Below are 25,319 nucleotides of genomic sequence, written 5' to 3'. Positions count from 1 at the left end.
AAATAACTTCCATACATAACTCCTATGGTTCCAACCCTTTCCCCACAGTGTTTATAATCTCTGTACACTGTGCTTTACATATAATGTATACATCTCTGTTATAGGTGTCAAACTGGACACACTGGAGGCTGTAGTAGAACAAAGGACTCTATGGAAAATCCTGGCAATTCTGGACAATGTTTCTCACCCTCTGCATGCCACCTTGGCTGAACAGAGGAGCATTTTTAGTAATAGGTCAGACAACTGCTTATTCTTACCCTCGCCCACTAGGCTCTATAATGTGTCAACCTATAGCTGGGGAAGTGATTTTCCCCCGCCCTCCTATTGGACTGTGTGCAGTTACTTTTTTTAATTCTTTCTACTTCACTTGTAATGCTACTGTGACACTGTCATTTCCTTTGGGATCAAAACCCAAACCCAGATCTATCTAAACCCATCAAATTTCCGCCCTTTTTCTCACTACTAAGTTTACAATGTCTATACACTGCCTCTTACATAAAATTTCCACGTAAAATCCCGAGACCAAGTTCTTAATTTTCCGTAGTTCATCCCGCTTGTCCAAAGATGCTCCCTCCGGTTGCCGAGGCAACCGCCTCACATCTCGGCTTCCGGGTCACGGGCGATCACATCCGGGTGGAGGGTCGGGCATGGCGGTGCCCCTGGAGCTGTTCTGCTGGAAGGGAGACTGGGGGCTGCCGTCGGTCGACATCGAGAGCTTGACGGTGCTGGTAAGGTGGAGGAAAGAGAGGAGAGCGGGGGACACCCTAACGGGACGTCCGGGGCCTCGGGGAATAATGGGGAGCCACGCTATTAATCTTTAATCAATCCGCGTGGGAGCAAGGTCGGGCCCGGAGATCACACGGTCGTCATGGCAACGGGGTTTTGCGGCCAAGTTTTCAGTTGTTTAAGTTTATTGTCATACATATTATATGTCCACGGTTTGAATACCAAGTTTTTTGCAGCAGCAGCTTGTTGCATTGCAAGTGTAAGTTAATATGGCGAAATTAATTAAATTATGCATAACCTACAGGATAAAAAAATAAATATAACGACTTTAGTACAAACTGTTAAAGAAAAAGAAATATAATCCAACTTAATAAAGAGTTATATAACACGGGAGCTGGCCTTTCAGTCTAAGTCGGCCATGTTGACCATGTCTAGCTGAGCTAGTCCCATTTACCTGCATTTAGTCCCCCAACCCTATTTATATACTTGTCAAATCACAAACAAGAAAAAATCTGCCAATGCTGGAAGCCCAAGCAACACACACAAAATGCTGGAGGAACTCAGCCAGCCAGGCAGCATCTATGGAAAAGAGTAAACAGTTCACATTTCAGGCTGAGACCCTTCATTAGGACTGGAGAAAAAAAAGATGAGAGGTCGGAGTTAGAAGGTGGGAGGAGGGGAGGAAGAAACACAGGGTGACAGGTAAGTCCGGGAGGAGGGAGGAGTGAAGTAAAGAGCTGGGAATTTAGTTGGTGGAAAAGATACAGGGCTGGAGAAGGGGGAGTCTGTTAGGAGAGGACAGAAGGCCATGGGAGGAGCACCAGAGGGAGGTGATGGGCGGGTAAGGAGATATGGTGAGAGAGGGAACGGGAAATGCTGAGAGAGTGGTTGGGTGGGATTTCCCAGCAGTTTGAGAAATCCGTCCAGGTAGCCTCTAATCCAGGGGTCACCAACCTTTTTTGCACCGCCGACCGGTTTAATATTGACAATATTCTTGCGAACCGGCCGACGGGTGGGGGGGGGGGGGTTGGGGGTGGGGGTATTAATCACGACCGGAATATAAGTCAACTATAAGTCACTTATAAGTGGCTAATACACTCAGTTTCATTTCTAAAAGGGTTTATCTAAAGAATTTATTATTAAACACACAGCGCATATTTTCCTCACATGAATATAGTGATAAGTCAATTATAACTCACTTATTAGTCAATAGCGTCATAACATTTTAAGTTCCGTTTGGATATTAAACACACAGTGCATATTTTCCTCATATGAACGTATAAAATCATTGCAACATACCAGTGAGAGGACAAGGTAAGGGCCGGAGGTCCCCGTACTGGGGCCGCGGCGGTCGCAGTCCGGAGGGACCGACTGAGCGAGGAGTGCGACAGGGCATGTACCCCCCCCCCCCCGGTAAGATCTATTGGCCGACAAAAGTTTGGCTCGAGGGATGACTTTCAGTAGACTGCAGTGAGGTAGCTGCTCTACTACTTACGAAACCCTGAGCCTGAATTAGGTCATCTGCAAATATTTTAGCACCGGGTTCCCCACAAACATTGTGTGCTAAACAAGTTTAGAGGCAGCGCCCATCCGTGCGCGCTCCAGGCCAGTAGCACTGGCTCTTCTCGCCGATTACCCGAGGCCAACCAGTGATCCCTGGTGCCGAGGGTATCACTGCATTTAGGTGACTGATGACCTCGTGTGTGTTCAAGTTCAACTGGGCGTGACAGGGGATGAGGAAAGGTGCAGCTGACTCATATCGTTTCATATCGCCAAATCATATTGTTTCCTCGCGGCCTGGTAGCACATGCTTTGTGGTCCTATACAGGTTTCATGGCCCAGTGGTTGGAGACCACTGCTCTCATCTAATGGCATGAATATCGATTTCTCAAACTTCCAGTAATGCCCCCAACCCCAAGTTCACCACTCCTGATTCCCTTTTCCCTGCCTTATAAACCTCTGTCAGGTCACCCCTCAGCTTTCTTTACTCCAGGGAAAATAGTCCAGACCAGTTTCTCCTGATCCCTTTGCGAATTGATCAGAACCACACCTCTGCCTTAACCATACCCGATGACTTGGCCTCTATAGCTGCCTGTGGCAATGAATTCCACAGATTCACACACTCTGGCTAAAGAAATTCCTCCTCATCTCTGTTCTAAAAGGACGTGCTTCTATTATGGGGCTGTGTCCTCTGGTCTTAGACTCTCTCACCATAGGAAACATCCTCTCCACTTCCACTCTGTCGAGGCCTTTCACCATTTGACAGGTTTCAATGAGGTCTCCCCTCATTCTTCTGAATTCCAGTGAATACAGGCCCAGAGCGGTCAAATGCTCTTCATGTGACAAACCTTTCAAAACTTGAATCATTTTCGTGAACCCCCTTTGAACCATCTCCAATGTCAGCATATCCTTTCTTAGCTAGGGGGCCCAAAACTGCTCTCAGTACTCCAAGTGAGGCCTCACCAGTGCTTTATAAAGCCTCAACAATACATCCTTGCTTTTATATTCTACTCCTTTTGAAATTAATGCTAACATTGCCTTTGCCTTCCTCACCATCAACTTAACCTCATCAAATAAGATGAAAAGATTTAGAGAAGAGAGGGTATCGTATTTTGTAAGAAGGAATTGTGCACCATAACGTCTTTGCCGAACACAGTGCCTAATTCTCTTCTGCCTGTACGTGATTAATATTCCTCCACCCTGCATATTCATATGTCTGACTAACAGCCTCTTAAATGCCATTGTCATTCAACCATACATGAATACAGCACAGGGCATTTGAAGGGTAATGAAGCCATTTGATTGGACAGTGGAAGGGGAACTTCTCTAATCCATGCTGTCCCAGCTCTGTGTGTGTGTGTGTGGACAATGTAAAGGGAACTTTACTCTGTATCCATGCTCCCCCTGCCCTGAGAAGTACTGAGGGATATTTCTTCAGCTTCCAAACTGAGCTGTCCTTGCCTTAGAAGTGTGTGTGATATCACAGTATAGAGCGATATTTACTCAGTATCGAAAGCCTGCTGTCTTTGCCTTGGGAGTGTGTGTGAAAGGACAACGTAGAGGGTTATTTACGCAGTATTTAACCAGTGCTGCCCCTGCGCTGGCAATCTACCCCAGGACAGTGAAGGAGTGCTCTGCATCTAACCCATCCTATCAAGTTCAAGTTCAATTGTTATTCAAGTCGTCAATTCACTTTTATTGTCATTTCGACCATAACTGCTGGTACAGTACATAGTAAAAATGAGACAACATTTTTCAGGACCATGGTGCTACATGACACAGTACAGAAACTAGACTGAACTACATAATAAAAAAACAACACAGAAGGCTACACTAGACTACAGACCTACACTGGACTGCATAAAATGCACAAAATCAGTGCAGGCATTACAATAAATAATAAACAGGACAGTAGGGCAAAGTGTCAGTCCAGGCTTCGGGTATTGAGGAGTCTGATAGCTTGGGGGAAGAAACTGTTACATAGCCTGGTTGTGACAGCCCGAATGCTTCGGAGCCTTTTCCCAGACGGCAGGAGGGAGAAGAGATTGTATGAGGGGTGCATGGGGTCCTTCATAATGCTGTTTCCTTTGTGGATGCAGCATGTAGTGTAAATGTCCGTGATGGCGGGAAGAGAGACAGTGTTACTCTGGGGCCAAGGTGCAGAACAATCATACACAGCACAAAGCACGTATAAGATATCGGTAAAATACAGTCACACAAAAAAATATAGTCCAAGTCCCCGAGTCCATGAACATTGCAGTAGTCTGCAGTCGAACACAATACAGCTTGTCTTCTGCTGAGCGAACACTGGGGGCAGCACCGACTCCAGCATGGATGCCATGCCACGCCACACAGCCTCTTGCAGAGTGCCCGACTCCAACACCTCTCCCTTGGCGGCTGCAAACAGGTGATTCTGCAGCTTGCGCCTAGTCCTCGTTACGACCAAGGCCACGCAACTCCCCCACCATTCACTCTCGAATGGATGAATCAGACTTGCAGCGTTCCGCACCACCAATGCCCAACAGGGCCTTGTGATCACAAGAAAAGCGACTAAGATGATAGCTTGGCGTTAGTCTGCACACCTTCTCCGTGCACCGGTGCTTCTCTTGCAGGCAGCATCACGGTCTGCACCAAGTCCAGCTCCTTCAGTTTCTCCGCCAACAAGCATGTTGCTGATGAGGTAGAGCTGCAGTACTTTAAGTTGTTAATGTTGAGCAGGGTCCTGTGATCATGAAGAAAATGTTTAAAAAGGACAATAACACCTTTGAACTTGCTCTGTACACCTTTAAACTTTCCTCCTCTCACCTTGAATGCACAGGCTCGAGTACATGATATTCTACCGTGGCAAGGAGACTCTATTTACCTTGCCTATCAACGCCTCTCTTTGTGGCAGGTCTTCCCTCGGCATCTAATGCTCCAGTGAAAACAAACCCCAAGGGGAGACTGGCTAAAGGAATGTTTTGTGCCATTAGGGTTCATGTCATTAACGTGCTCAAGTAATCATCTGGGATCTTTTTCTTCTACCTATCACTTGTTTAACTCCCGTCATGCTGATTTGCCTGAAGCTTGTCGAGTCCTCTGCCTGTTTTCCCAAGTTTCACAATTTGCTATTATGGATACTTTCCCACTTAGAGGGCAGGGTGCCGCGGTAGCGTAGTGGTTTGGAGTTCAATACTGGCACTCTGTGAGGAGTTTGGAGTTCAGTACTGGCACTCTGTGAGGAGTTTGGAGTTCAGTACTGGCACTCTGTGAGGAGTTTGGAGTTCAGTACTGGCACTCTGTGAGGAGTTTGGAGTTCAGTACTGGCACTCTGTGAGGAGTTTGGAGTTCAGTACTGGCACTCTGTGAGGAGTTTGGAGTTCAGTACTGGCACTCTGTGAGGAGTTTGGAGTTCAGTACTGGCACTCTGTGAGGAGTTTGGAGTTCAGTACTGGCATTCTGTGAGGAGTTTGGAGTTTAATACTGGCACTCTGTGAGGAGTTTGGAGTTCAGTACTGGCACTCTGTGAGGAGTTTGGAGTTCAGTACTGGCACTCTGTGAGGAGTTTGGAGTTCAGTACTGGCACTCTGTGAGGAGTTTGGAGTTTAATACTGGCACTCTGTGAGGAGTTTGGAGTTTGATACTGGCACTCTGTGAGGAGTTTGGAGTTTGATACTGGCACTCTGTGAGGAGTTTGGAGTTCAGTACTGGCACTCTGTGAGGAGTTTGGAGTTTAATACTGGCACTCTGTGAGGAGTTTGGAGTTTAATACTGGCACTCTGTGAGGAGTTTGGAGTTTGATACTGGCACTCTGTGAGGAGTTTGGAGTTTGATACTGGCACTCTGTGAGGAGTTTGGAGTTTGATACTGGCACTCTGTGAGGAGTTTGGAGTTTGATACTGGCACTCTGTGAGGAGTTTGGAGTTTGATACTGGCACTCTGTGAGGAGTTTGGAGTTTGATACTGGCACTCTGTGAGGAGTTTGGAGTTTGATACTGGCACTCTGTGAGGAGTTTGGAGTTCAGTACTGGCACTCTGTGAGGAGTTTGGAGTTCAGTACTGGCACTCTGTGAGGAGTTTGGAGTTCAGTACTGGCACTCTGAGGAGTTTGGAGTTCAATACTGGCACTCTGAGGAGTTTGGAGTTCAGTACTGGCACTCTGTGAGGAGTTTGGAGTTCAGTACTGGCACTCTGTGAGGAGTTTGGAGTTCAATACTGGCACTCTGTGAGGAGTTTGGAGTTCAGTACTGGCACTCTGAGGAGTTTGGAGTTCTGTACTGGCACTCTGTGAGGAGTTTGGAGTTCAGTTCTGGCACTCTGTGAGGAGTTTGGAGTTCAGTACTGGCACTCTGTGAGGAGTTTGGAGTTCAATACTGGCACTCTGAGGAGTTTGGAGTTCAGTACTGGCACTCTGTGAGGAGTTTGGACGTTCAGTACTGGCACTCTGTGAGGAGTTTGGAGTTCAGTACTGGCACTCTCTGAGGAGTTTGGAGTTCAGTATTGGCACTCTGTGAGGAGTTTGGAGTTCAGTACTGGCACTCTGAGGAGTTTGGAGTTCAGTACTGGCACTCTGTGAGGAGTTTGGAGTTCAGTACTGGCACTCTGTGAGGAGTTTGGAGTTTGATACTGGCACTCTGTGATGAGTTTGGAGTTTGATACTGGCACTCTGTGATGAGTTTGGAGTTTGATACTGGCACTCTGAGGAGTTTGGAGTTTGATACTGGCACTCTGAGGAGTTTGGAGTTCAGTACTGGCACTCTGAGGAGTTTGGAGTTCAGTACTGTCACTCTGAGGAGTTTGGAGTTCAGTACTGGCACTCTGTGAGGAGTTTGGAGTTCAGTACTGGCACTCTGTGAGGAGTTTGGAGTTCAGTACTGGCACTCTGTGAGGAGTTTGGAGTTCAGTACTGGCACTCTGTGAGGAGTTTGGAGTTCAGTACTGGCACTCTGTGAGGAGTTTGGAGTTTAATACTGGCACTCTGTGAGGAGTTTGGAGTTTGATACTGGCACTCTGTGAGGAGTTTGGAGTTCAGTACTGGCACTCTGTGAGGAGTTTGGAGTTCAGTACTGGCACTCTGTGAGGAGTTTGGAGTTTGATACTGGCACTCTGTGAGGAGTTTGCAGTTTGATACTGGCAATCTGTGAGGAGTTTGGAGTTCGGTACTGGCACTCTGTGAGGAGTTTGGAGTTCAGTACTGGCACTCTGTGCGGAGTTTGGAGTTCAATACTGGCACTCTGTGAGGAGTTTGGAGTTCAATACTGGCACTCTGTGAGGAGTTTGGAGTTCAATACTGGCACTCTCTGAGGAGTTTGGAGTTCAGTACTGGCACTCTGTGAGGAGTTTGGAGTTCAGTACTGGCACTCTGTGAGGAGTTTGGAGTTCAGTACTGGCACTCTGTGAGGAGTTTGGAGTTCAGTACTGGCACTCTGAGGAGTTTGGAGTTCAGTACTGGCACTCTGTGAGGAGTTTGGAGTTTAATACTGGCACTCTGTGAGGAGTTTGGAGTTTGATACTGGCACTCTGTGAGGAGTTTGGAGTTCAGTACTGGCACTCTGTGAGGAGTTTGGAGTTCAGTACTGGCACTCTGTGAGGAGTTTGGAGTTCAATACTGGCACTCTGAGGAGTTTGGAGTTCAATACTGGCACTCTGTGAGGAGTTTGGAGTTCAGTACTGGCACTCTGTGAGGAGTTTGGAGTTCAGTACTGGCACTCTGTGAGGAGTTTGGAGTTCAGTACTGGCACTCTGTGAGGAGTGTGGAGTTCAGTACTGGCACTCTGTGAGGAGTGTGGAGTTCAGTACTGGCACTCTGTGAGGAGTTTGGAGTTCAGTACTGGCACTCTGTGAGGAGTTTGGAGTTCAGTACTGGCACTCTGTGAGGAGTTTGCAGTTTGATACTGGCACTCTGTGAGGAGTTTGGAGATCGGTACTGGCACTCTGTGAGGAGTTTGGAGTTCAGTACTGGCACTCTGTGAGGAGTTTGGAGTTCAATACTGGCACTCTGTGCGGAGTTTGGAGTTCAATACTGGCACTCTGTGAGGAGTTTGGAGTTCAATACTGGCACTCTGTGAGGAGTTTGGAGTTCAATACTGGCACTCTGTGAGGAGTTTGGAGTTCAGTACTGGCACTCTGTGAGGAGTTTGGAGTTCAATACTGGCACTCTGTGCGGAGTTTGGAGTTCAATACTGGCACTCTGTGAGGAGTTTGGAGTTCAGTACTGGCACTCTGTGAGGAGTTTGGAGTTCAATACTGGCACTCTGTGAGGAGCTTGGAGTTCAGTACTGGCACTCTGTGAGGAGTTTGGACGTTCAGTACTGGCACTCTGTGAGGAGTTTGGAGTTCAGTACTGGCACTCTCTGAGGAGTTTGGAGTTCAGTATTGGCACTCTGTGAGGAGTTTGGAGTTCAGTACTGGCACTCTGTGAGGAGTTTGGAGTTCAGTACTGGCACTCTGTGAGGAGTTTGGAGTTTGATACTGGCACTCTGTGATGAGTTTGGAGTTTGATACTGGCACTCTGTGATGAGTTTGGAGTTTGATACTGGCACTCTGAGGAGTTTGGAGTTCAGTACTGGCACTCTGAGGAGTTTGGAGTTCAGTACTGGCACTCTGAGGAGTTTGGAGTTCAGTACTGGCACTCTGTGAGGAGTTTGGAGTTCAGTACTGGCACTCTGTGAGGAGTTTGGAGTTCAGTACTGGCACTCTGTGAGGAGTTTGGAGTTCAGTACTGGCACTCTGTGAGGAGTTTGGAGTTCAGTACTGGCACTCTGTGAGGAGTTTGGAGTTTAATACTGGCACTCTGTGAGGAGTTTGGAGTTCAGTACTGGCACTCTGTGAGGAGTTTGGAGTTTGATACTGGCACTCTGTGAGGAGTTTGCAGTTTGATACTGGCAATCTGTGAGGAGTTTGGAGTTCGGTACTGGCACTCTGTGAGGAGTTTGGAGTTCAGTACTGGCACTCTGTGCGGAGTTTGGAGTTCAGTACTGGCACTCTGTGAGGAGTTTGGAGTTCAGTACTGGCACTCTGTGAGGAGTTTGGAGTTCAGTACTGGCACTCTGTGAGGAGTTTGGAGTTTAATACTGGCACTCTGTGAGGAGTTTGGAGTTCAGTACTGGCACTCTGTGAGGAGTTTGGAGTTTGATACTGGCACTCTGTGAGGAGTTTGCAGTTTGATACTGGCACTCTGTGAGGAGTTTGGAGTTCGGTACTGGCACTCTGTGAGGAGTTTGGAGTTCGGTACTGGCACTCTGTGAGGAGTTTGGAGTTCAGTACTGGCACTCTGTGCGGAGTTTGGAGTTCAATACTGGCACTCTGTGAGGAGTTTGGAGTTCAATACTGGCACTCTGTGAGGAGTTTGGAGTTCAATACTGGCACTCTCTGAGGAGTTTGGAGTTCAGTACTGGCACTCTGTGAGGAGTTTGGAGTTCAGTACTGGCACTCTGTGAGGAGTTTGGAGTTCAGTACTGGCACTCTGTGAGGAGTTTGGAGTTCAGTACTGGCACTCTGAGGAGTTTGGAGTTCAGTACTGGCACTCTGTGAGGAGTTTGGAGTTTAATACTGGCACTCTGTGAGGAGTTTGGAGTTTGATACTGGCACTCTGTGAGGAGTTTGGAGTTCAGTACTGGCACTCTGTGAGGAGTTTGGAGTTCAGTACTGGCACTCTGTGAGGAGTTTGGAGTTCAGTACTGGCACTCTGTGAGGAGTGTGGAGTTCAGTACTGGCACTCTGTGAGGAGTGTGGAGTTCAGTACTGGCACTCTGTGAGGAGTTTGGAGTTCAGTACTGGCACTCTGTGAGGAGTTTGGAGTTCAGTACTGGCACTCTGTGAGGAGTTTGCAGTTTGATACTGGCACTCTGTGAGGAGTTTGGAGATCGGTACTGGCACTCTGTGAGGAGTTTGGAGTTCAGTACTGGCACTCTGTGAGGAGTTTGGAGTTCAGTACTGGCACTCTGTGAGGAGTTTGGAGTTCAGTACTGGCACTCTGTGAGGAGTTTGGAGTTTAATACTGGCACTCTGTGAGGAGTTTGGAGTTTGATACTGGCACTCTGTGAGGAGTTTGGAGTTTGATACTGGCACTCTGTGAGGAGTTTGGAGTTCAGTACTGGCACTCTGTGAGGAGTTTGGAGTTTAATACTGGCACTCTGTGAGGAGTTTGGAGTTTAATACTGGCACTCTGTGAGGAGTTTGGAGTTTGATACTGGCACTCTGTGAGGAGTTTGGAGTTTGATACTGGCACTCTGTGAGGAGTTTGGAGTTTGATACTGGCACTCTGTGAGGAGTTTGGAGTTTGATACTGGCACTCTGTGAGGAGTTTGGAGTTTGATACTGGCACTCTGTGAGGAGTTTGGAGTTTGATACTGGCACTCTGTGAGGAGTTTGGAGTTCAGTACTGGCACTCTGTGAGGAGTTTGGAGTTCAGTACTGGCACTCTGTGAGGAGTTTGGAGTTCAGTACTGGCACTCTGAGGAGTTTGGAGTTCAATACTGGCACTCTGAGGAGTTTGGAGTTCAGTACTGGCACTCTGTGAGGAGTTTGGAGTTCAGTACTGGCACTCTGTGAGGAGTTTGGAGTTCAATACTGGCACTCTGTGAGGAGTTTGGAGTTCAGTACTGGCACTCTGAGGAGTTTGGAGTTCTGTACTGGCACTCTGTGAGGAGTTTGGAGTTCAGTTCTGGCACTCTGTGAGGAGTTTGGAGTTCAGTACTGGCACTCTGTGAGGAGTTTGGAGTTCAGTACTGGCACTCTGTGAGGAGTTTGGAGTTCAGTACTGGCACTCTGTGAGGAGTTTGCAGTTTGATACTGGCACTCTGTGAGGAGTTTGGAGATCGGTACTGGCACTCTGTGAGGAGTTTGGAGTTCAGTACTGGCACTCTGTGAGGAGTTTGGAGTTCAGTACTGGCACTCTGTGAGGAGTTTGGAGTTCAGTACTGGCACTCTGTGAGGAGTTTGGAGTTTAATACTGGCACTCTGTGAGGAGTTTGGAGTTTGATACTGGCACTCTGTGAGGAGTTTGGAGTTTGATACTGGCACTCTGTGAGGAGTTTGGAGTTTGATACTGGCACTCTGTGAGGAGTTTGGAGTTTGATACTGGCACTCTGTGAGGAGTTTGGAGTTTGATACTGGCACTCTGTGAGGAGTTTGGAGTTCAGTACTGGCACTCTGTGAGGAGTTTGGAGTTCAGTACTGGCACTCTGTGAGGAGTTTGGAGTTCAGTACTGGCACTCTGAGGAGTTTGGAGTTCAATACTGGCACTCTGAGGAGTTTGGAGTTCAGTACTGGCACTCTGTGAGGAGTTTGGAGTTCAGTACTGGCACTCTGTGAGGAGTTTGGAGTTCAATACTGGCACTCTGTGAGGAGTTTGGAGTTCAGTACTGGCACTCTGAGGAGTTTGGAGTTCTGTACTGGCACTCTGTGAGGAGTTTGGAGTTCAGTTCTGGCACTCTGTGAGGAGTTTGGAGTTCAGTACTGGCACTCTGTGAGGAGTTTGGAGTTCAATACTGGCACTCTGAGGAGTTTGGAGTTCAGTACTGGCACTCTGTGAGGAGTTTGGACGTTCAGTACTGGCACTCTGTGAGGAGTTTGGAGTTCAGTACTGGCACTCTCTGAGGAGTTTGGAGTTCAGTATTGGCACTCTGTGAGGAGTTTGGAGTTCAGTACTGGCACTCTGAGGAGTTTGGAGTTCAGTACTGGCACTCTGTGAGGAGTTTGGAGTTCAGTACTGGCACTCTGTGAGGAGTTTGGAGTTTGATACTGGCACTCTGTGATGAGTTTGGAGTTTGATACTGGCACTCTGTGATGAGTTTGGAGTTTGATACTGGCACTCTGAGGAGTTTGGAGTTTGATACTGGCACTCTGAGGAGTTTGGAGTTCAGTACTGGCACTCTGAGGAGTTTGGAGTTCAGTACTGGCACTCTGAGGAGTTTGGAGTTCAGTACTGGCACTCTGTGAGGAGTTTGGAGTTCAGTACTGGCACTCTGTGAGGAGTTTGGAGTTCAGTACTGGCACTCTGTGAGGAGTTTGGAGTTCAGTACTGGCACTCTGTGAGGAGTTTGGAGTTCAGTACTGGCACTCTGTGAGGAGTTTGGAGTTCAGTACTGGCACTCTGTGAGGAGTTTGGAGTTCAGTACTGGCACTCTGTGAGGAGTTTGGAGTTTGATACTGGCACTCTGTGAGGAGTTTGCAGTTTGATACTGGCAATCTGTGAGGAGTTTGGAGTTCGGTACTGGCACTCTGTGAGGAGTTTGGAGTTCAGTACTGGCACTCTGTGCGGAGTTTGGAGTTCAATACTGGCACTCTGTGAGGAGTTTGGAGTTCAATACTGGCACTCTGTGAGGAGTTTGGAGTTCAATACTGGCACTCTCTGAGGAGTTTGGAGTTCAGTACTGGCACTCTGTGAGGAGTTTGGAGTTCAGTACTGGCACTCTGTGAGGAGTTTGGAGTTCAGTACTGGCACTCTGTGAGGAGTTTGGAGTTCAGTACTGGCACTCTGAGGAGTTTGGAGTTCAGTACTGGCACTCTGTGAGGAGTTTGGAGTTTAATACTGGCACTCTGTGAGGAGTTTGGAGTTTGATACTGGCACTCTGTGAGGAGTTTGGAGTTCAGTACTGGCACTCTGTGAGGAGTTTGGAGTTCAGTACTGGCACTCTGTGAGGAGTTTGGAGTTCAATACTGGCACTCTGAGGAGTTTGGAGTTCAATACTGGCACTCTGTGAGGAGTTTGGAGTTCAGTACTGGCACTCTGTGAGGAGTTTGGAGTTCAGTACTGGCACTCTGTGAGGAGTTTGGAGTTCAGTACTGGCACTCTGTGAGGAGTGTGGAGTTCAGTACTGGCACTCTGTGAGGAGTGTGGAGTTCAGTACTGGCACTCTGTGAGGAGTTTGGAGTTCAGTACTGGCACTCTGTGAGGAGTTTGGAGTTCAGTACTGGCACTCTGTGAGGAGTTTGCAGTTTGATACTGGCACTCTGTGAGGAGTTTGGAGATCGGTACTGGCACTCTGTGAGGAGTTTGGAGTTCAGTACTGGCACTCTGTGAGGAGTTTGGAGTTCAATACTGGCACTCTGTGCGGAGTTTGGAGTTCAATACTGGCACTCTGTGAGGAGTTTGGAGTTCAATACTGGCACTCTGTGAGGAGTTTGGAGTTCAATACTGGCACTCTGTGAGGAGTTTGGAGTTCAGTACTGGCACTCTGTGAGGAGTTTGGAGTTCAATACTGGCACTCTGTGCGGAGTTTGGAGTTCAATACTGGCACTCTGTGAGGAGTTTGGAGTTCAGTACTGGCACTCTGTGAGGAGTTTGGAGTTCAATACTGGCACTCTGTGAGGAGCTTGGAGTTCAGTACTGGCACTCTGTGAGGAGTTTGGACGTTCAGTACTGGCACTCTGTGAGGAGTTTGGAGTTCAGTACTGGCACTCTCTGAGGAGTTTGGAGTTCAGTATTGGCACTCTGTGAGGAGTTTGGAGTTCAGTACTGGCACTCTGTGAGGAGTTTGGAGTTCAGTACTGGCACTCTGTGAGGAGTTTGGAGTTTGATACTGGCACTCTGTGATGAGTTTGGAGTTTGATACTGGCACTCTGTGATGAGTTTGGAGTTTGATACTGGCACTCTGAGGAGTTTGGAGTTCAGTACTGGCACTCTGAGGAGTTTGGAGTTCAGTACTGGCACTCTGAGGAGTTTGGAGTTCAGTACTGGCACTCTGTGAGGAGTTTGGAGTTCAGTACTGGCACTCTGTGAGGAGTTTGGAGTTCAGTACTGGCACTCTGTGAGGAGTTTGGAGTTCAGTACTGGCACTCTGTGAGGAGTTTGGAGTTCAGTACTGGCACTCTGTGAGGAGTTTGGAGTTTAATACTGGCACTCTGTGAGGAGTTTGGAGTTCAGTACTGGCACTCTGTGAGGAGTTTGGAGTTTGATACTGGCACTCTGTGAGGAGTTTGCAGTTTGATACTGGCAATCTGTGAGGAGTTTGGAGTTCGGTACTGGCACTCTGTGAGGAGTTTGGAGTTCAGTACTGGCACTCTGTGCGGAGTTTGGAGTTCAATACTGGCACTCTGTGAGGAGTTTGGAGTTCAATACTGGCACTCTGTGAGGAGTTTGGAGTTCAGTACTGGCACTCTGTGAGGAGTTTGGAGTTCAATACTGGCACTCTGTGCGGAGTTTGGAGTTCAATACTGGCACTCTGTGAGGAGTTTGGAGTTCAGTACTGGCACTCTGTGAGGAGTTTGGAGTTCAATACTGGCACTCTGTGAGGAGCTTGGAGTTCAGTACTGGCACTCTGTGAGGAGTTTGGACGTTCAGTACTGGCACTCTGTGAGGAGTTTGGAGTTCAGTACTGGCACTCTCTGAGGAGTTTGGAGTTCAGTATTGGCACTCTGTGAGGAGTTTGGAGTTCAGTACTGGCACTCTGTGAGGAGTTTGGAGTTCAGTACTGGCACTCTGTGAGGAGTTTGGAGTTCAGTACTGGCACTCTGTGAGGAGTTTGGAGTTCAATACTGGCACTCTGTGAGGAGTTTGGAGTTTGATACTGGCACTCTGTGAGGAGTTTGGAGTTCAGTACTGGCACTCTGTGAGGAGTTTGGAGTTCAGTACTGGCACTCTGTGAGGAGTTTGGAGTTCAATACTGGCACTCTGAGGAGTTTGGAGTTCAATACTGGCACTCTGTGAGGAGTTTGGAGTTCAGTACTGGCACTCTGTGAGGAGTTTGGAGTTCAGTACTGGCACTCTGTGAGGAGTTTGGAGTTCAGTACTGGCACTCTGTGAGGAGTGTGGAGTTCAGTACTGGCACTCTGTGAGGAGTTTGGAGATCGGTACTGGCACTCTGTGAGGAGTTTGGAGTTCAGTACTGGCACTCTGTGAGGAGTTTGGAGTTCAATACTGGCACTCTGTGCGGAGTTTGGAGTTCAATACTGGCACTCTGTGAGGAGTTTGGAGTTCAATACTGGCACTCTGTGAGGAGTTTGGAGTTCAATACTGGCACTCTGTGAGGAGTTTGGAGTTCAGTACTGGCACTCTGTGAGGAGTTTGGAGTTCAATACTGGCACTCTGTGCGGAGTTTGGAGTTCAATACTGGCACTCTGTGAGGAGTTTGGAGTTCAGTACTGGCACTCTGTGAGGAGTTTGGAGTTCAATACTGGCACTCTGTGAGGAGCTTGGAGTTCAGTACTGGCACTCTGTGAGGAGTTTGGACGTTCAGTACTGGCACTCTGTGAGGAGTTTGGAGTTCAGTACTGGCACTCTCTGAGGAGTTTGGAGTTCAGTATTGGCACTCTGTGAGGAGTTTGGAGTTCAGTACTGGCACTCTGTGAGGAGTTTGGAGTTCAGTACTGGCACTCTGTGAGGAGTTTGGAGTTTGATACTGGCACTCTGTGATGAGTTTGGAGTTTGATACTGGCACTCTGTGATGAGTTTGGAGTTTGATACTGGCACTCTGAGGAGTTTGGAGTTCAGTACTGGCACTCTGAGGAGTTTGGAGTTCAGTACTGGCACTCTGAGGAGTTTGGAGTTCAGTACTGGCACTCTGAGGAGTTTGGAGTTCAGTACTGGCACTCTGTGAGGAGTTTGGAGTTCAGTACTGGCACTCTGTGAGGAGTTTGGAGTTCAGTACTGGCACTCTGTGAGGAGTTTGGAGTTCAGTACTGGCACTCTGTGAGGAGTTTGGAGTTCAGTACTGGCACTCTGTGAGGAGTTTGGAGTTTAATACTGGCACTCTGTGAGGAGTTTGGAGTTCAGTACTGGCACTCTGTGAGGAGTTTGGAGTTTGATACTGGCACTCTGTGAGGAGTTTGCAGTTTGATACTGGCAATCTGTGAGGAGTTTGGAGTTCGGTACTGGCACTCTGTGAGGAGTTTGGAGTTCAGTACTGGCACTCTGTGCGGAGTTTGGAGTTCAGTACTGGCACTCTGTGAGGAGTTTGGAGTTCAGTACTGGCACTCTGTGAGGAGTTTGGAGTTCAGTACTGGCACTCTGTGAGGAGTTTGGAGTTTAATACTGGCACTCTGTGAGGAGTTTGGAGTTCAGTACTGGCACTCTGTGAGGAGTTTGGAGTTTGATACTGGCACTCTGTGAGGAGTTTGCAGTTTGATACTGGCACTCTGTGAGGAGTTTGGAGTTCGGTACTGGCACTCTGTGAGGAGTTTGGAGTTCGGTACTGGCACTCTGTGAGGAGTTTGGAGTTCAGTACTGGCACTCTGTGCGGAGTTTGGAGTTCAATACTGGCACTCTGTGAGGAGTTTGGAGTTCAATACTGGCACTCTGTGAGGAGTTTGGAGTTCAATACTGGCACTCTCTGAGGAGTTTGGAGTTCAGTACTGGCACTCTGTGAGGAGTTTGGAGTTCAGTACTGGCACTCTGTGAGGAGTTTGGAGTTCAGTACTGGCACTCTGTGAGGAGTTTGGAGTTCAGTACTGGCACTCTGAGGAGTTTGGAGTTTAATACTGGCACTCTGTGAGGAGTTTGGAGTTTGATACTGGCACTCTGTGAGGAGTTTGGAGTTCAGTACTGGCACTCTGTGAGGAGTTTGGAGTTCAGTACTGGCACTCTGTGAGGAGTTTGGAGTTCAGTACTGGCACTCTGTGAGGAGTGTGGAGTTCAGTACTGGCACTCTGTGAGGAGTGTGGAGTTCAGTACTGGCACTCTGTGAGGAGTTTGGAGTTCAGTACTGGCACTCTGTGAGGAGTTTGGAGTTCAGTACTGGCACTCTGTGAGGAGTTTGCAGTTTGATACTGGCACTCTGTGAGGAGTTTGGAGATCGGTACTGGCACTCTGTGAGGAGTTTGGAGTTCAGTACTGGCACTCTGTGAGGAGTTTGGAGTTCAGTACTGGCACTCTGTGAGGAGTTTGGAGTTCAGTACTGGCACTCTGTGAGGAGTTTGGAGTTTAATACTGGCACTCTGTGAGGAGTTTGGAGTTTGATACTGGCACTCTGTGAGGAGTTTGGAGTTTGATACTGGCACTCTGTGAGGAGTTTGGAGTTCAGTACTGGCACTCTGTGAGGAGTTTGGAGTTTAATACTGGCACTCTGTGAGGAGTTTGGAGTTTAATACTGGCACTCTGTGAGGAGTTTGGAGTTTAATACTGGCACTCTGTGAGGAGTTTGGAGTTTAATACTGGCACTCTGTGAGGAGTTTGGAGTTTGATACTGGCACTCTGTGAGGAGTTTGGAGTTTGATACTGGCACTCTGTGAGGAGTTTGGAGTTTGATACTGGCACTCTGTGAGGAGTTTGGAGTTTGATACTGGCACTCTGTGAGGAGTTTGGAGTTTGATACTGGCACTCTGTGAGGAGTTTGGAGTTTGATACTGGCACTCTGTGAGGAGTTTGGAGTTCAGTACTGGCACTCTGTGAGGAGTTTGGAGTTCAGTACTGGCACTCTGTGAGGAGTTTGGAGTTCAGTACTGGCACTCTGAGGAGTTTGGAGTTCAATACTGGCACTCTGAGGAGTTTGGAGTTCAGTACTGGCACTCTGTGAGGAGTTTGGAGTTCAGTACTGGCACTCTGTGAGGAGTTTGGAGTTCAATACTGGCACTCTGTGAGGAGTTTGGAGTTCAGTACTGGCACTCTGAGGAGTTTGGAGTTCTGTACTGGCACTCTGTGAGGAGTTTGGAGTTCAGTACTGGCACTCTGTGAGGAGTTTGGAGTTCAGTACTGGCACTCTGTGAGGAGTTTGGAGTTCAGTACTGGCACTCTGTGAGGAGTTTGCAGTTTGATACTGGCACTCTGTGAGGAGTTTGGAGATCGGTACTGGCACTCTGTGAGGAGTTTGGAGTTCAGTACTGGCACTCTGTGAGGAGTTTGGAGTTCAGTACTGGCACTCTGTGAGGAGTTTGGAGTTCAGTACTGGCACTCTGTGAGGAGTTTGGAGTTTAATACTGGCACTCTGTGAGGAGTTTGGAGTTTGATACTGGCACTCTGTGAGGAGTTTGGAGTTTGATACTGGCACTCTGTGAGGAGTTTGGAGTTCAGTACTGGCACTCTGTGAGGAGTTTGGAGTTTAATACTGGCACTCTGTGAGGAGTTTGGAGTTTAATACTGGCACTCTGTGAGGAGTTTGGAGTTTGATACTGGCACTCTGTGAGGAGTTTGGAGTTTGATACTGGCACTCTGTGAGGAGTTTGGAGTTTGATACTGGCACTCTGTGAGGAGTTTGGAGTTTGATACTGGCACTCTGTGAGGAGTTTGGAGTTTGATACTGGCACTCTGTGAGGAGTTTGGAGTTTGATACTGGCACTCTGTGAGGAGTTTGGAGTTCAGTACTGGCACTCTGTGAGGAGTTTGGAGTTCAGTACTGGCACTCTGTGAGGAGTTTGGAGTTCAGTACTGGCACTCTGAGGAGTTTGGAGTTCAATACTGGCACTCTGAGGAGTTTGGAGTTCAGTACTGGCACTCTGTGAGGAGTTTGGAGTTCAGTACTGGCACTCTGTGAGGAGTTTGGAGTTCAATACTGGCACTCTGTGAGGAGTTTGGAGTTCAGTACTGGCACTCTGAGGAGTTTGGAGTTCTGTACTGGCACTCTGTGAGGAGTTTGGAGTTCAGTTCTGGCACTCTGTGAGGAGTTTGGAGTTCAGTACTGGCACTCTGTGAGGAGTTTGGAGTTCAATACTGGCACTCTGAGGAGTTTGGAGTTCAGTACTGGCACTCTGTGAGGAGTTTGGACGTTCAGTACTGGCACTCTGTGAGGAGTTTGGAGTTCAGTACTGGCACTCTCTGAGGAGTTTGGAGTTCAGTATTGGCACTCTGTGAGGAGTTTGGAGTTCAGTACTGGCACTCTGAGGAGTTTGGAGTTCAGTACTGGCACTCTGTGAGGAGTTTGGAGTTCAGTACTGGCACTCTGTGAGGAGTTTGGAGTTTGATACTGGCACTCTGTGATGAGTTTGGAGTTTGATACTGGCACTCTGTGATGAGTTTGGAGTTTGATACTGGCACTCTGAGGAGTTTGGAGTTTGATACTGGCACTCTGAGGAGTTTGGAGTTCAGTACTGGCACTCTGAGGAGTTTGGAGTTCAGTACTGGCACTCTGAGGAGTTTGGAGTTCAGTACTGGCACTCTGTGAGGAGTTTGGAGTTCAGTACTGGCACTCTGTGAGGAGTTTGGAGTTCAGTACTGGCACTCTGTGAGGAGTTTGGAGTTCAGTACTGGCACTCTGTGAGGAGTTTGGAGTTCAGTACTGGCACTCTGTGAGGAGTTTGGAGTTCAGTACTGGCACTCTGTGAGGAGTTTGGAGTTTGATACTGGCACTCTGTGAGGAGTTTGCAGTTTGATACTGGCAATCTGTGAGGAGTTTGGAGTTCGGTACTGGCACTCTGTGAGGAGTTTGGAGTTCAGTACTGGCACTCTGTGCGGAGTTTGGAGTTCAATACTGGCACTCTGTGAGGAGTTTGGAGTTCAATACTGGCACTCTGTGAGGAGTTTGGAGTTCAATACTGGCACTCTCTGAGGAGTTTGGAGTTCAGTACTGGCACTCTGTGAGGAGTTTGGAGTTCAGTACTGGCACTCTGTGAGGAGTTTGGAGTTCAGTACTGGCACTCTGTGAGGAGTTTGGAGTTCAGTACTGGCACTCTGAGGAGTTTGGAGTTCAGTACTGGCACTCTGTGAGGAGTTTGGAGTTTAATGCTGGCACTCTGTGAGGAGTTTGGAGTTTGATACTGGCACTCTGTGAGGAGTTTGGAGTTCAGTACTGGCACTCTGTGAGGAGTTTGGAGTTCAGTACTGGCACTCTGTGAGGAGTTTGGAGTTCAATACTGGCACTCTGAGGAGTTTGGAGTTCAATACTGGCACTCTGTGAGGAGTTTGGAGTTCAGTACTGGCACTCTGTGAGGAGTTTGGAGTTCAGTACTGGCACTCTGTGAGGAGTTTGGAGTTCAGTACTGGCACTCTGTGAGGAGTGTGGAGTTCAGTACTGGCACTCTGTGAGGAGTGTGGAGTTCAGTACTGGCACTCTGTGAGGAGTTTGGAGTTCAGTACTGGCACTCTGTGAGGAGTTTGGAGTTCAGTACTGGCACTCTGTGAGGAGTTTGCAGTTTGATACTGGCACTCTGTGAGGAGTTTGGAGATCGGTACTGGCACTCTGTGAGGAGTTTGGAGTTCAGTACTGGCACTCTGTGAGGAGTTTGGAGTTCAATACTGGCACTCTGTGCGGAGTTTGGAGTTCAATACTGGCACTCTGTGAGGAGTTTGGAGTTCAATACTGGCACTCTGTGAGGAGTTTGGAGTTCAATACTGGCACTCTGTGAGGAGTTTGGAGTTCAGTACTGGCACTCTGTGAGGAGTTTGGAGTTCAATACTGGCACTCTGTGCGGAGTTTGGAGTTCAATACTGGCACTCTGTGAGGAGTTTGGAGTTCAGTACTGGCACTCTGTGAGGAGTTTGGAGTTCAATACTGGCACTCTGTGAGGAGCTTGGAGTTCAGTACTGGCACTCTGTGAGGAGTTTGGACGTTCAGTACTGGCACTCTGTGAGGAGTTTGGAGTTCAGTACTGGCACTCTCTGAGGAGTTTGGAGTTCAGTATTGGCACTCTGTGAGGAGTTTGGAGTTCAGTACTGGCACTCTGTGAGGAGTTTGGAGTTCAGTACTGGCACTCTGTGAGGAGTTTGGAGTTTGATACTGGCACTCTGTGATGAGTTTGGAGTTTGATACTGGCACTCTGTGATGAGTTTGGAGTTTGATACTGGCACTCTGAGGAGTTTGGAGTTCAGTACTGGCACTCTGAGGAGTTTGGAGTTCAGTACTGGCACTCTGAGGAGTTTGGAGTTCAGTACTGGCACTCTGTGAGGAGTTTGGAGTTCAGTACTGGCACTCTGTGAGGAGTTTGGAGTTCAGTACTGGCACTCTGTGAGGAGTTTGGAGTTCAGTACTGGCACTCTGTGAGGAGTTTGGAGTTCAGTACTGGCACTCTGTGAGGAGTTTGGAGTTTAATACTGGCACTCTGTGAGGAGTTTGGAGTTCAGTACTGGCACTCTGTGAGGAGTTTGGAGTTTGATACTGGCACTCTGTGAGGAGTTTGCAGTTTGATACTGGCAATCTGTGAGGAGTTTGGAGTTCGGTACTGGCACTCTGTGAGGAGTTTGGAGTTCAGTACTGGCACTCTGTGCGGAGTTTGGAGTTCAATACTGGCACTCTGTGAGGAGTTTGGAGTTCAATACTGGCACTCTGTGAGGAGTTTGGAGTTCAGTACTGGCACTCTGTGAGGAGTTTGGAGTTCAATACTGGCACTCTGTGCGGAGTTTGGAGTTCAATACTGGCACTCTGTGAGGAGTTTGGAGTTCAGTACTGGCACTCTGTGAGGAGTTTGGAGTTCAATACTGGCACTCTGTGAGGAGCTTGGAGTTCAGTACTGGCACTCTGTGAGGAGTTTGGACGTTCAGTACTGGCACTCTGTGAGGAGTTTGGAGTTCAGTACTGGCACTCTCTGAGGAGTTTGGAGTTCAGTATTGGCACTCTGTGAGGAGTTTGGAGTTCAGTACTGGCACTCTGTGAGGAGTTTGGAGTTCAGTACTGGCACTCTGTGAGGAGTTTGGAGTTCAGTACTGGCACTCTGTGAGGAGTTTGGAGTTTGATACTGGCACTCTGTGATGAGTTTGGAGTTTGATACTGGCACTCTGTGATGAGTTTGGAGTTTGATACTGGCACTCTGAGGAGTTTGGAGTTCAGTACTGGCACTCTGAGGAGTTTGGAGTTCAGTACTGGCACTCTGAGGAGTTTGGAGTTCAGTACTGGCACTCTGTGAGGAGTTTGGAGTTCAGTACTGGCACTCTGTGAGGAGTTTGGAGTTCAGTACTGGCACTCTGTGAGGGGTTTGGAGTTCAGTACTGGCACTCTGTGAGGAGTTTGGAGTTCAGTACTGGCACTCTGTGAGGAGTTTGGAGTTTAATACTGGCACTCTGTGAGGAGTTTGGAGTTCAGTACTGGCACTCTGTGAGGAGTTTGGAGTTTGATACTGGCACTCTGTGAGGAGTTTGCAGTTTGATACTGGCAATCTGTGAGGAGTTTGGAGTTCGGTACTGGCACTCTGTGAGGAGTTTGGAGTTCAGTACTGGCACTCTGTGCGGAGTTTGGAGTTCAATACTGGCACTCTGTGAGGAGTTTGGAGTTCAATACTGGCACTCTGTGAGGAGTTTGGAGTTCAATACTGGCACTCTCTGAGGAGTTTGGAGTTCAGTACTGGCACTCTGTGAGGAGTTTGGAGTTCAGTACTGGCACTCTGTGAGGAGTTTGGAGTTCAGTACTGGCACTCTGTGAGGAGTTTGGAGTTCAGTACTGGCACTCTGAGGAGTTTGGAGTTCAGTACTGGCACTCTGTGAGGAGTTTGGAGTTTAATACTGGCACTCTGTGAGGAGTTTGGAGTTTGATACTGGCACTCTGTGAGGAGTTTGGAGTTCAGTACTGGCACTCTGTGAGGAGTTTGGAGTTCAGTACTGGCACTCTGTGAGGAGTTTGGAGTTCAGTACTGGCACTCTGTGAGGAGTGTGGAGTTCAGTACTGGCACTCTGTGAGGAGTGTGGAGTTCAGTACTGGCACTCTGTGAGGAGTTTGGAGTTCAGTACTGGCACTCTGTGAGGAGTTTGGAGTTCAGTACTGGCACTCTGTGAGGAGTTTGCAGTTTGATACTGGCACTCTGTGAGGAGTTTGGAGATCGGTACTGGCACTCTGTGAGGAGTTTGGAGTTCAGTACTGGCACTCTGTGAGGAGTTTGGAGTTCAATACTGGCACTCTGTGCGGAGTTTGGAGTTCAATACTGGCACTCTGTGAGGAGTTTGGAGTTCAATACTGGCATTCTGTGAGGAGTTTGGAGTTCAATACTGGCACTCTGTGAGGAGTTTGGAGTTCAGTACTGGCACTCTGTGAGGAGTTTGGAGTTCAATACTGGCACTCTGTGCGGAGTTTGGAGTTCAATACTGGCACTCTGTGAGGAGTTTGGAGTTCAATACTGGCACTCTGTGAGGAGTTTGGAGTTTGATACTGGCACTCTGTGAGGAGCTTGGAGTTCGATACTGGCACTCTGTGAGGAGTTTGAAGTTCAGTACTGGCACTCTGTGAGGAGTTTGGAGTTCAGTACTGGCACTCTGTGAGGAGTTTGGAGTTTAATACTGGCACTCTGTGAGGAGTTTGGAGTTTAATACTGGCACTCTGTGAGGAGTTTGGAGTTTGATACTGGCACTCTGTGAGGAGTTTGGAGTTTGATACTGGCTCTCTGTGAGGAGTTTGGAGTTCAGTACTGGCACTCTGTGAGGAGTTTGGAGTTTAATACTGGCACTCTGTGAGGAGTTTGGAGTTTAATACTGGCACTCTGTGAGGAGTTTGGAGTTTGATACTGGCACTCTGTGAGGAGTTTGGAGTTTGATACTGGCACTCTGTGAGGAGTTTGGAGTTTGATACTGGCACTCTGTGAGGAGTTTGGAGTTTGATACTGGCACTCTGTGAGGAGTTTGGAGTTTGATACTGGCACTCTGTGAGGAGTTTGGAGTTTGATACTGGCACTCTGGGGAGTTTGGAGTTCAGTACTGGCACTCTGAGGAGTTTGGAGTTCAGTACTGGCACTCTGTGAGGAGTTTGGAGTTCAGTACTGGCACTCTGTGAGGAGTTTGGAGTTCAGTACTGGCACTCTGTGAGGAGTTTGGAGTTTGATACTGGCACTCTGTGAGGAGTTTGGAGTTCAGTACTGGCACTCTGTGAGGAGTTTGGAGTTCAGTACTGGCACTCTGTGATGAGTTTGGAGTTCAGTACTGGCACTCTGTGAGGAGTTTGGAGTTTGATACTGGCACTCTGTGAGGAGTTTGGAGTTTGATACTGGCACTCTGTGAGGAGTTTGGAGTTTGATACTGGCACTCTGTGAGGAGTTTGGAGTTCAGTACTGGCACTCTGTGAGGAGTTTGGAGTTCAGTACTGGCACTCTGTGAGGAGTTTGGAGTTCAGTACTGGCACTCTGTGAGGAGTTTGGAGTTCAATACTGGCACTCTGTGAGGAGTTTGGAGTTCAATACTGGCACTCTGTGAGGAGTTTGGAGTTCAGTACTGGCACTCTGTGAGGAGTTTGGAGTTCAGTACTGGCACTCTGTGAGGAGTTTGGAGTTCAGTACTGACACTCTGTGAGGAGTTTGGAGTTCAGTACTGGCACTCTGTGAGGAGTTTGGACGTTCAGTACTGGCACTCTGTGAGGAGTTTGGAGTTCAGTACTGGCACTCTGTGAGGAGTTTGGAGTTCAGTACTGGCACTCTGTGAGGAGTTTGGAGTTCAGTACTGGCACTCTGTGAGGAGTTTGGAGTTCAGTACTGGCACTCTGTGAGGAGTTTGGAGTTCAGTACTGGCACTCTGTGAGGAGTTTGGAGTTCAATACTGGCACTGTGAGGAGTTTGGAGTTCAATACTGGCACTCTGTGAGGAGTTTGGAGTTCAGTACTGGCACTCTGTGAGGAGTTTGGAGTTCAGTACTGGCACTCTGTGAGGAGTTTGGAGTTCAATACTGGCACTCTGTGAGGAGTTTGGAGTTCAATACTGGCACTCTGTGAGGAGTTTGGAGTTCAATACTGGCACTCTGTGAGGAGTTTGGAGTTCAGTACTGGCACTCTGTGAGGAGTTTGGAGTTCAGTACTGGCACTGTGAGGAGTTTGGAGTTCAGTACTGGCACTCTGTGAGGAGTTTGGAGTTCAGTACTGGCACTCTGTGAGGAGTTTGGAGTTCAGTACTGGCACTCTGAGGAGTTTGGAGTTCAATACTGGCACTCTGAGGAGTTTGGAGTTCAGTACTGGCACTCTGTGAGGAGTTTGGAGTTCAGTACTGGCACTCTGTGAGGAGTTTGGAGTTCAATACTGGCACTCTGTGAGGAGTTTGGAGTTCAGTACTGGCACTCTGTGAGGAGTTTGGAGTTCAGTACTGGCACTCTGTGAGGAGTTTGGAGTTCAGTACTGGCACTCTGTGAGGAGTTTGGAGTTCAATACTGGCACTCTGTGAGGAGTTTGGAGTTCAGTACTGGCACTCTGAGGAGTTTGGAGTTCTGTACTGGCACTCTGTGAGGAGTTTGGAGTTCAGTTCTGGCACTCTGTGAGGAGTTTGGAGTTCAGTACTGGCACTCTGTGAGGAGTTTGGAGTTCAATACTGGCACTCTGAGGAGTTTGGAGTTCAGTACTGGCACTCTG

General features: G+C 48.3%; 1 protein-coding gene across 1 annotated transcript in view; it reads left to right on the top strand.

Annotated features, from left to right (window-relative positions):
- Nucleotides 1-616: 616 nt before the first annotated feature.
- LOC140735722 (metaxin-1-like) overlaps nucleotides 617-25,319 on the top strand; it is a 59,461-nt gene continuing 34,758 nt past the window's right edge. The window contains 1 exon segment of the mRNA XM_073061142.1: nucleotides 617-728. Coding sequence (XP_072917243.1) covers nucleotides 648-728 — 81 coding nt within the window. The 5' untranslated portion in view covers nucleotides 617-647.

Source organism: Hemitrygon akajei, chromosome 11 (assembly GCF_048418815.1).
Source record: "Hemitrygon akajei chromosome 11, sHemAka1.3, whole genome shotgun sequence".
NCBI classification, from domain to species: domain Eukaryota; kingdom Metazoa; phylum Chordata; class Chondrichthyes; order Myliobatiformes; family Dasyatidae; genus Hemitrygon; species Hemitrygon akajei.
Note: the sequence above shows the minus strand (reverse complement) of the source record. Positions and strands in the feature narration are given on the sequence as shown.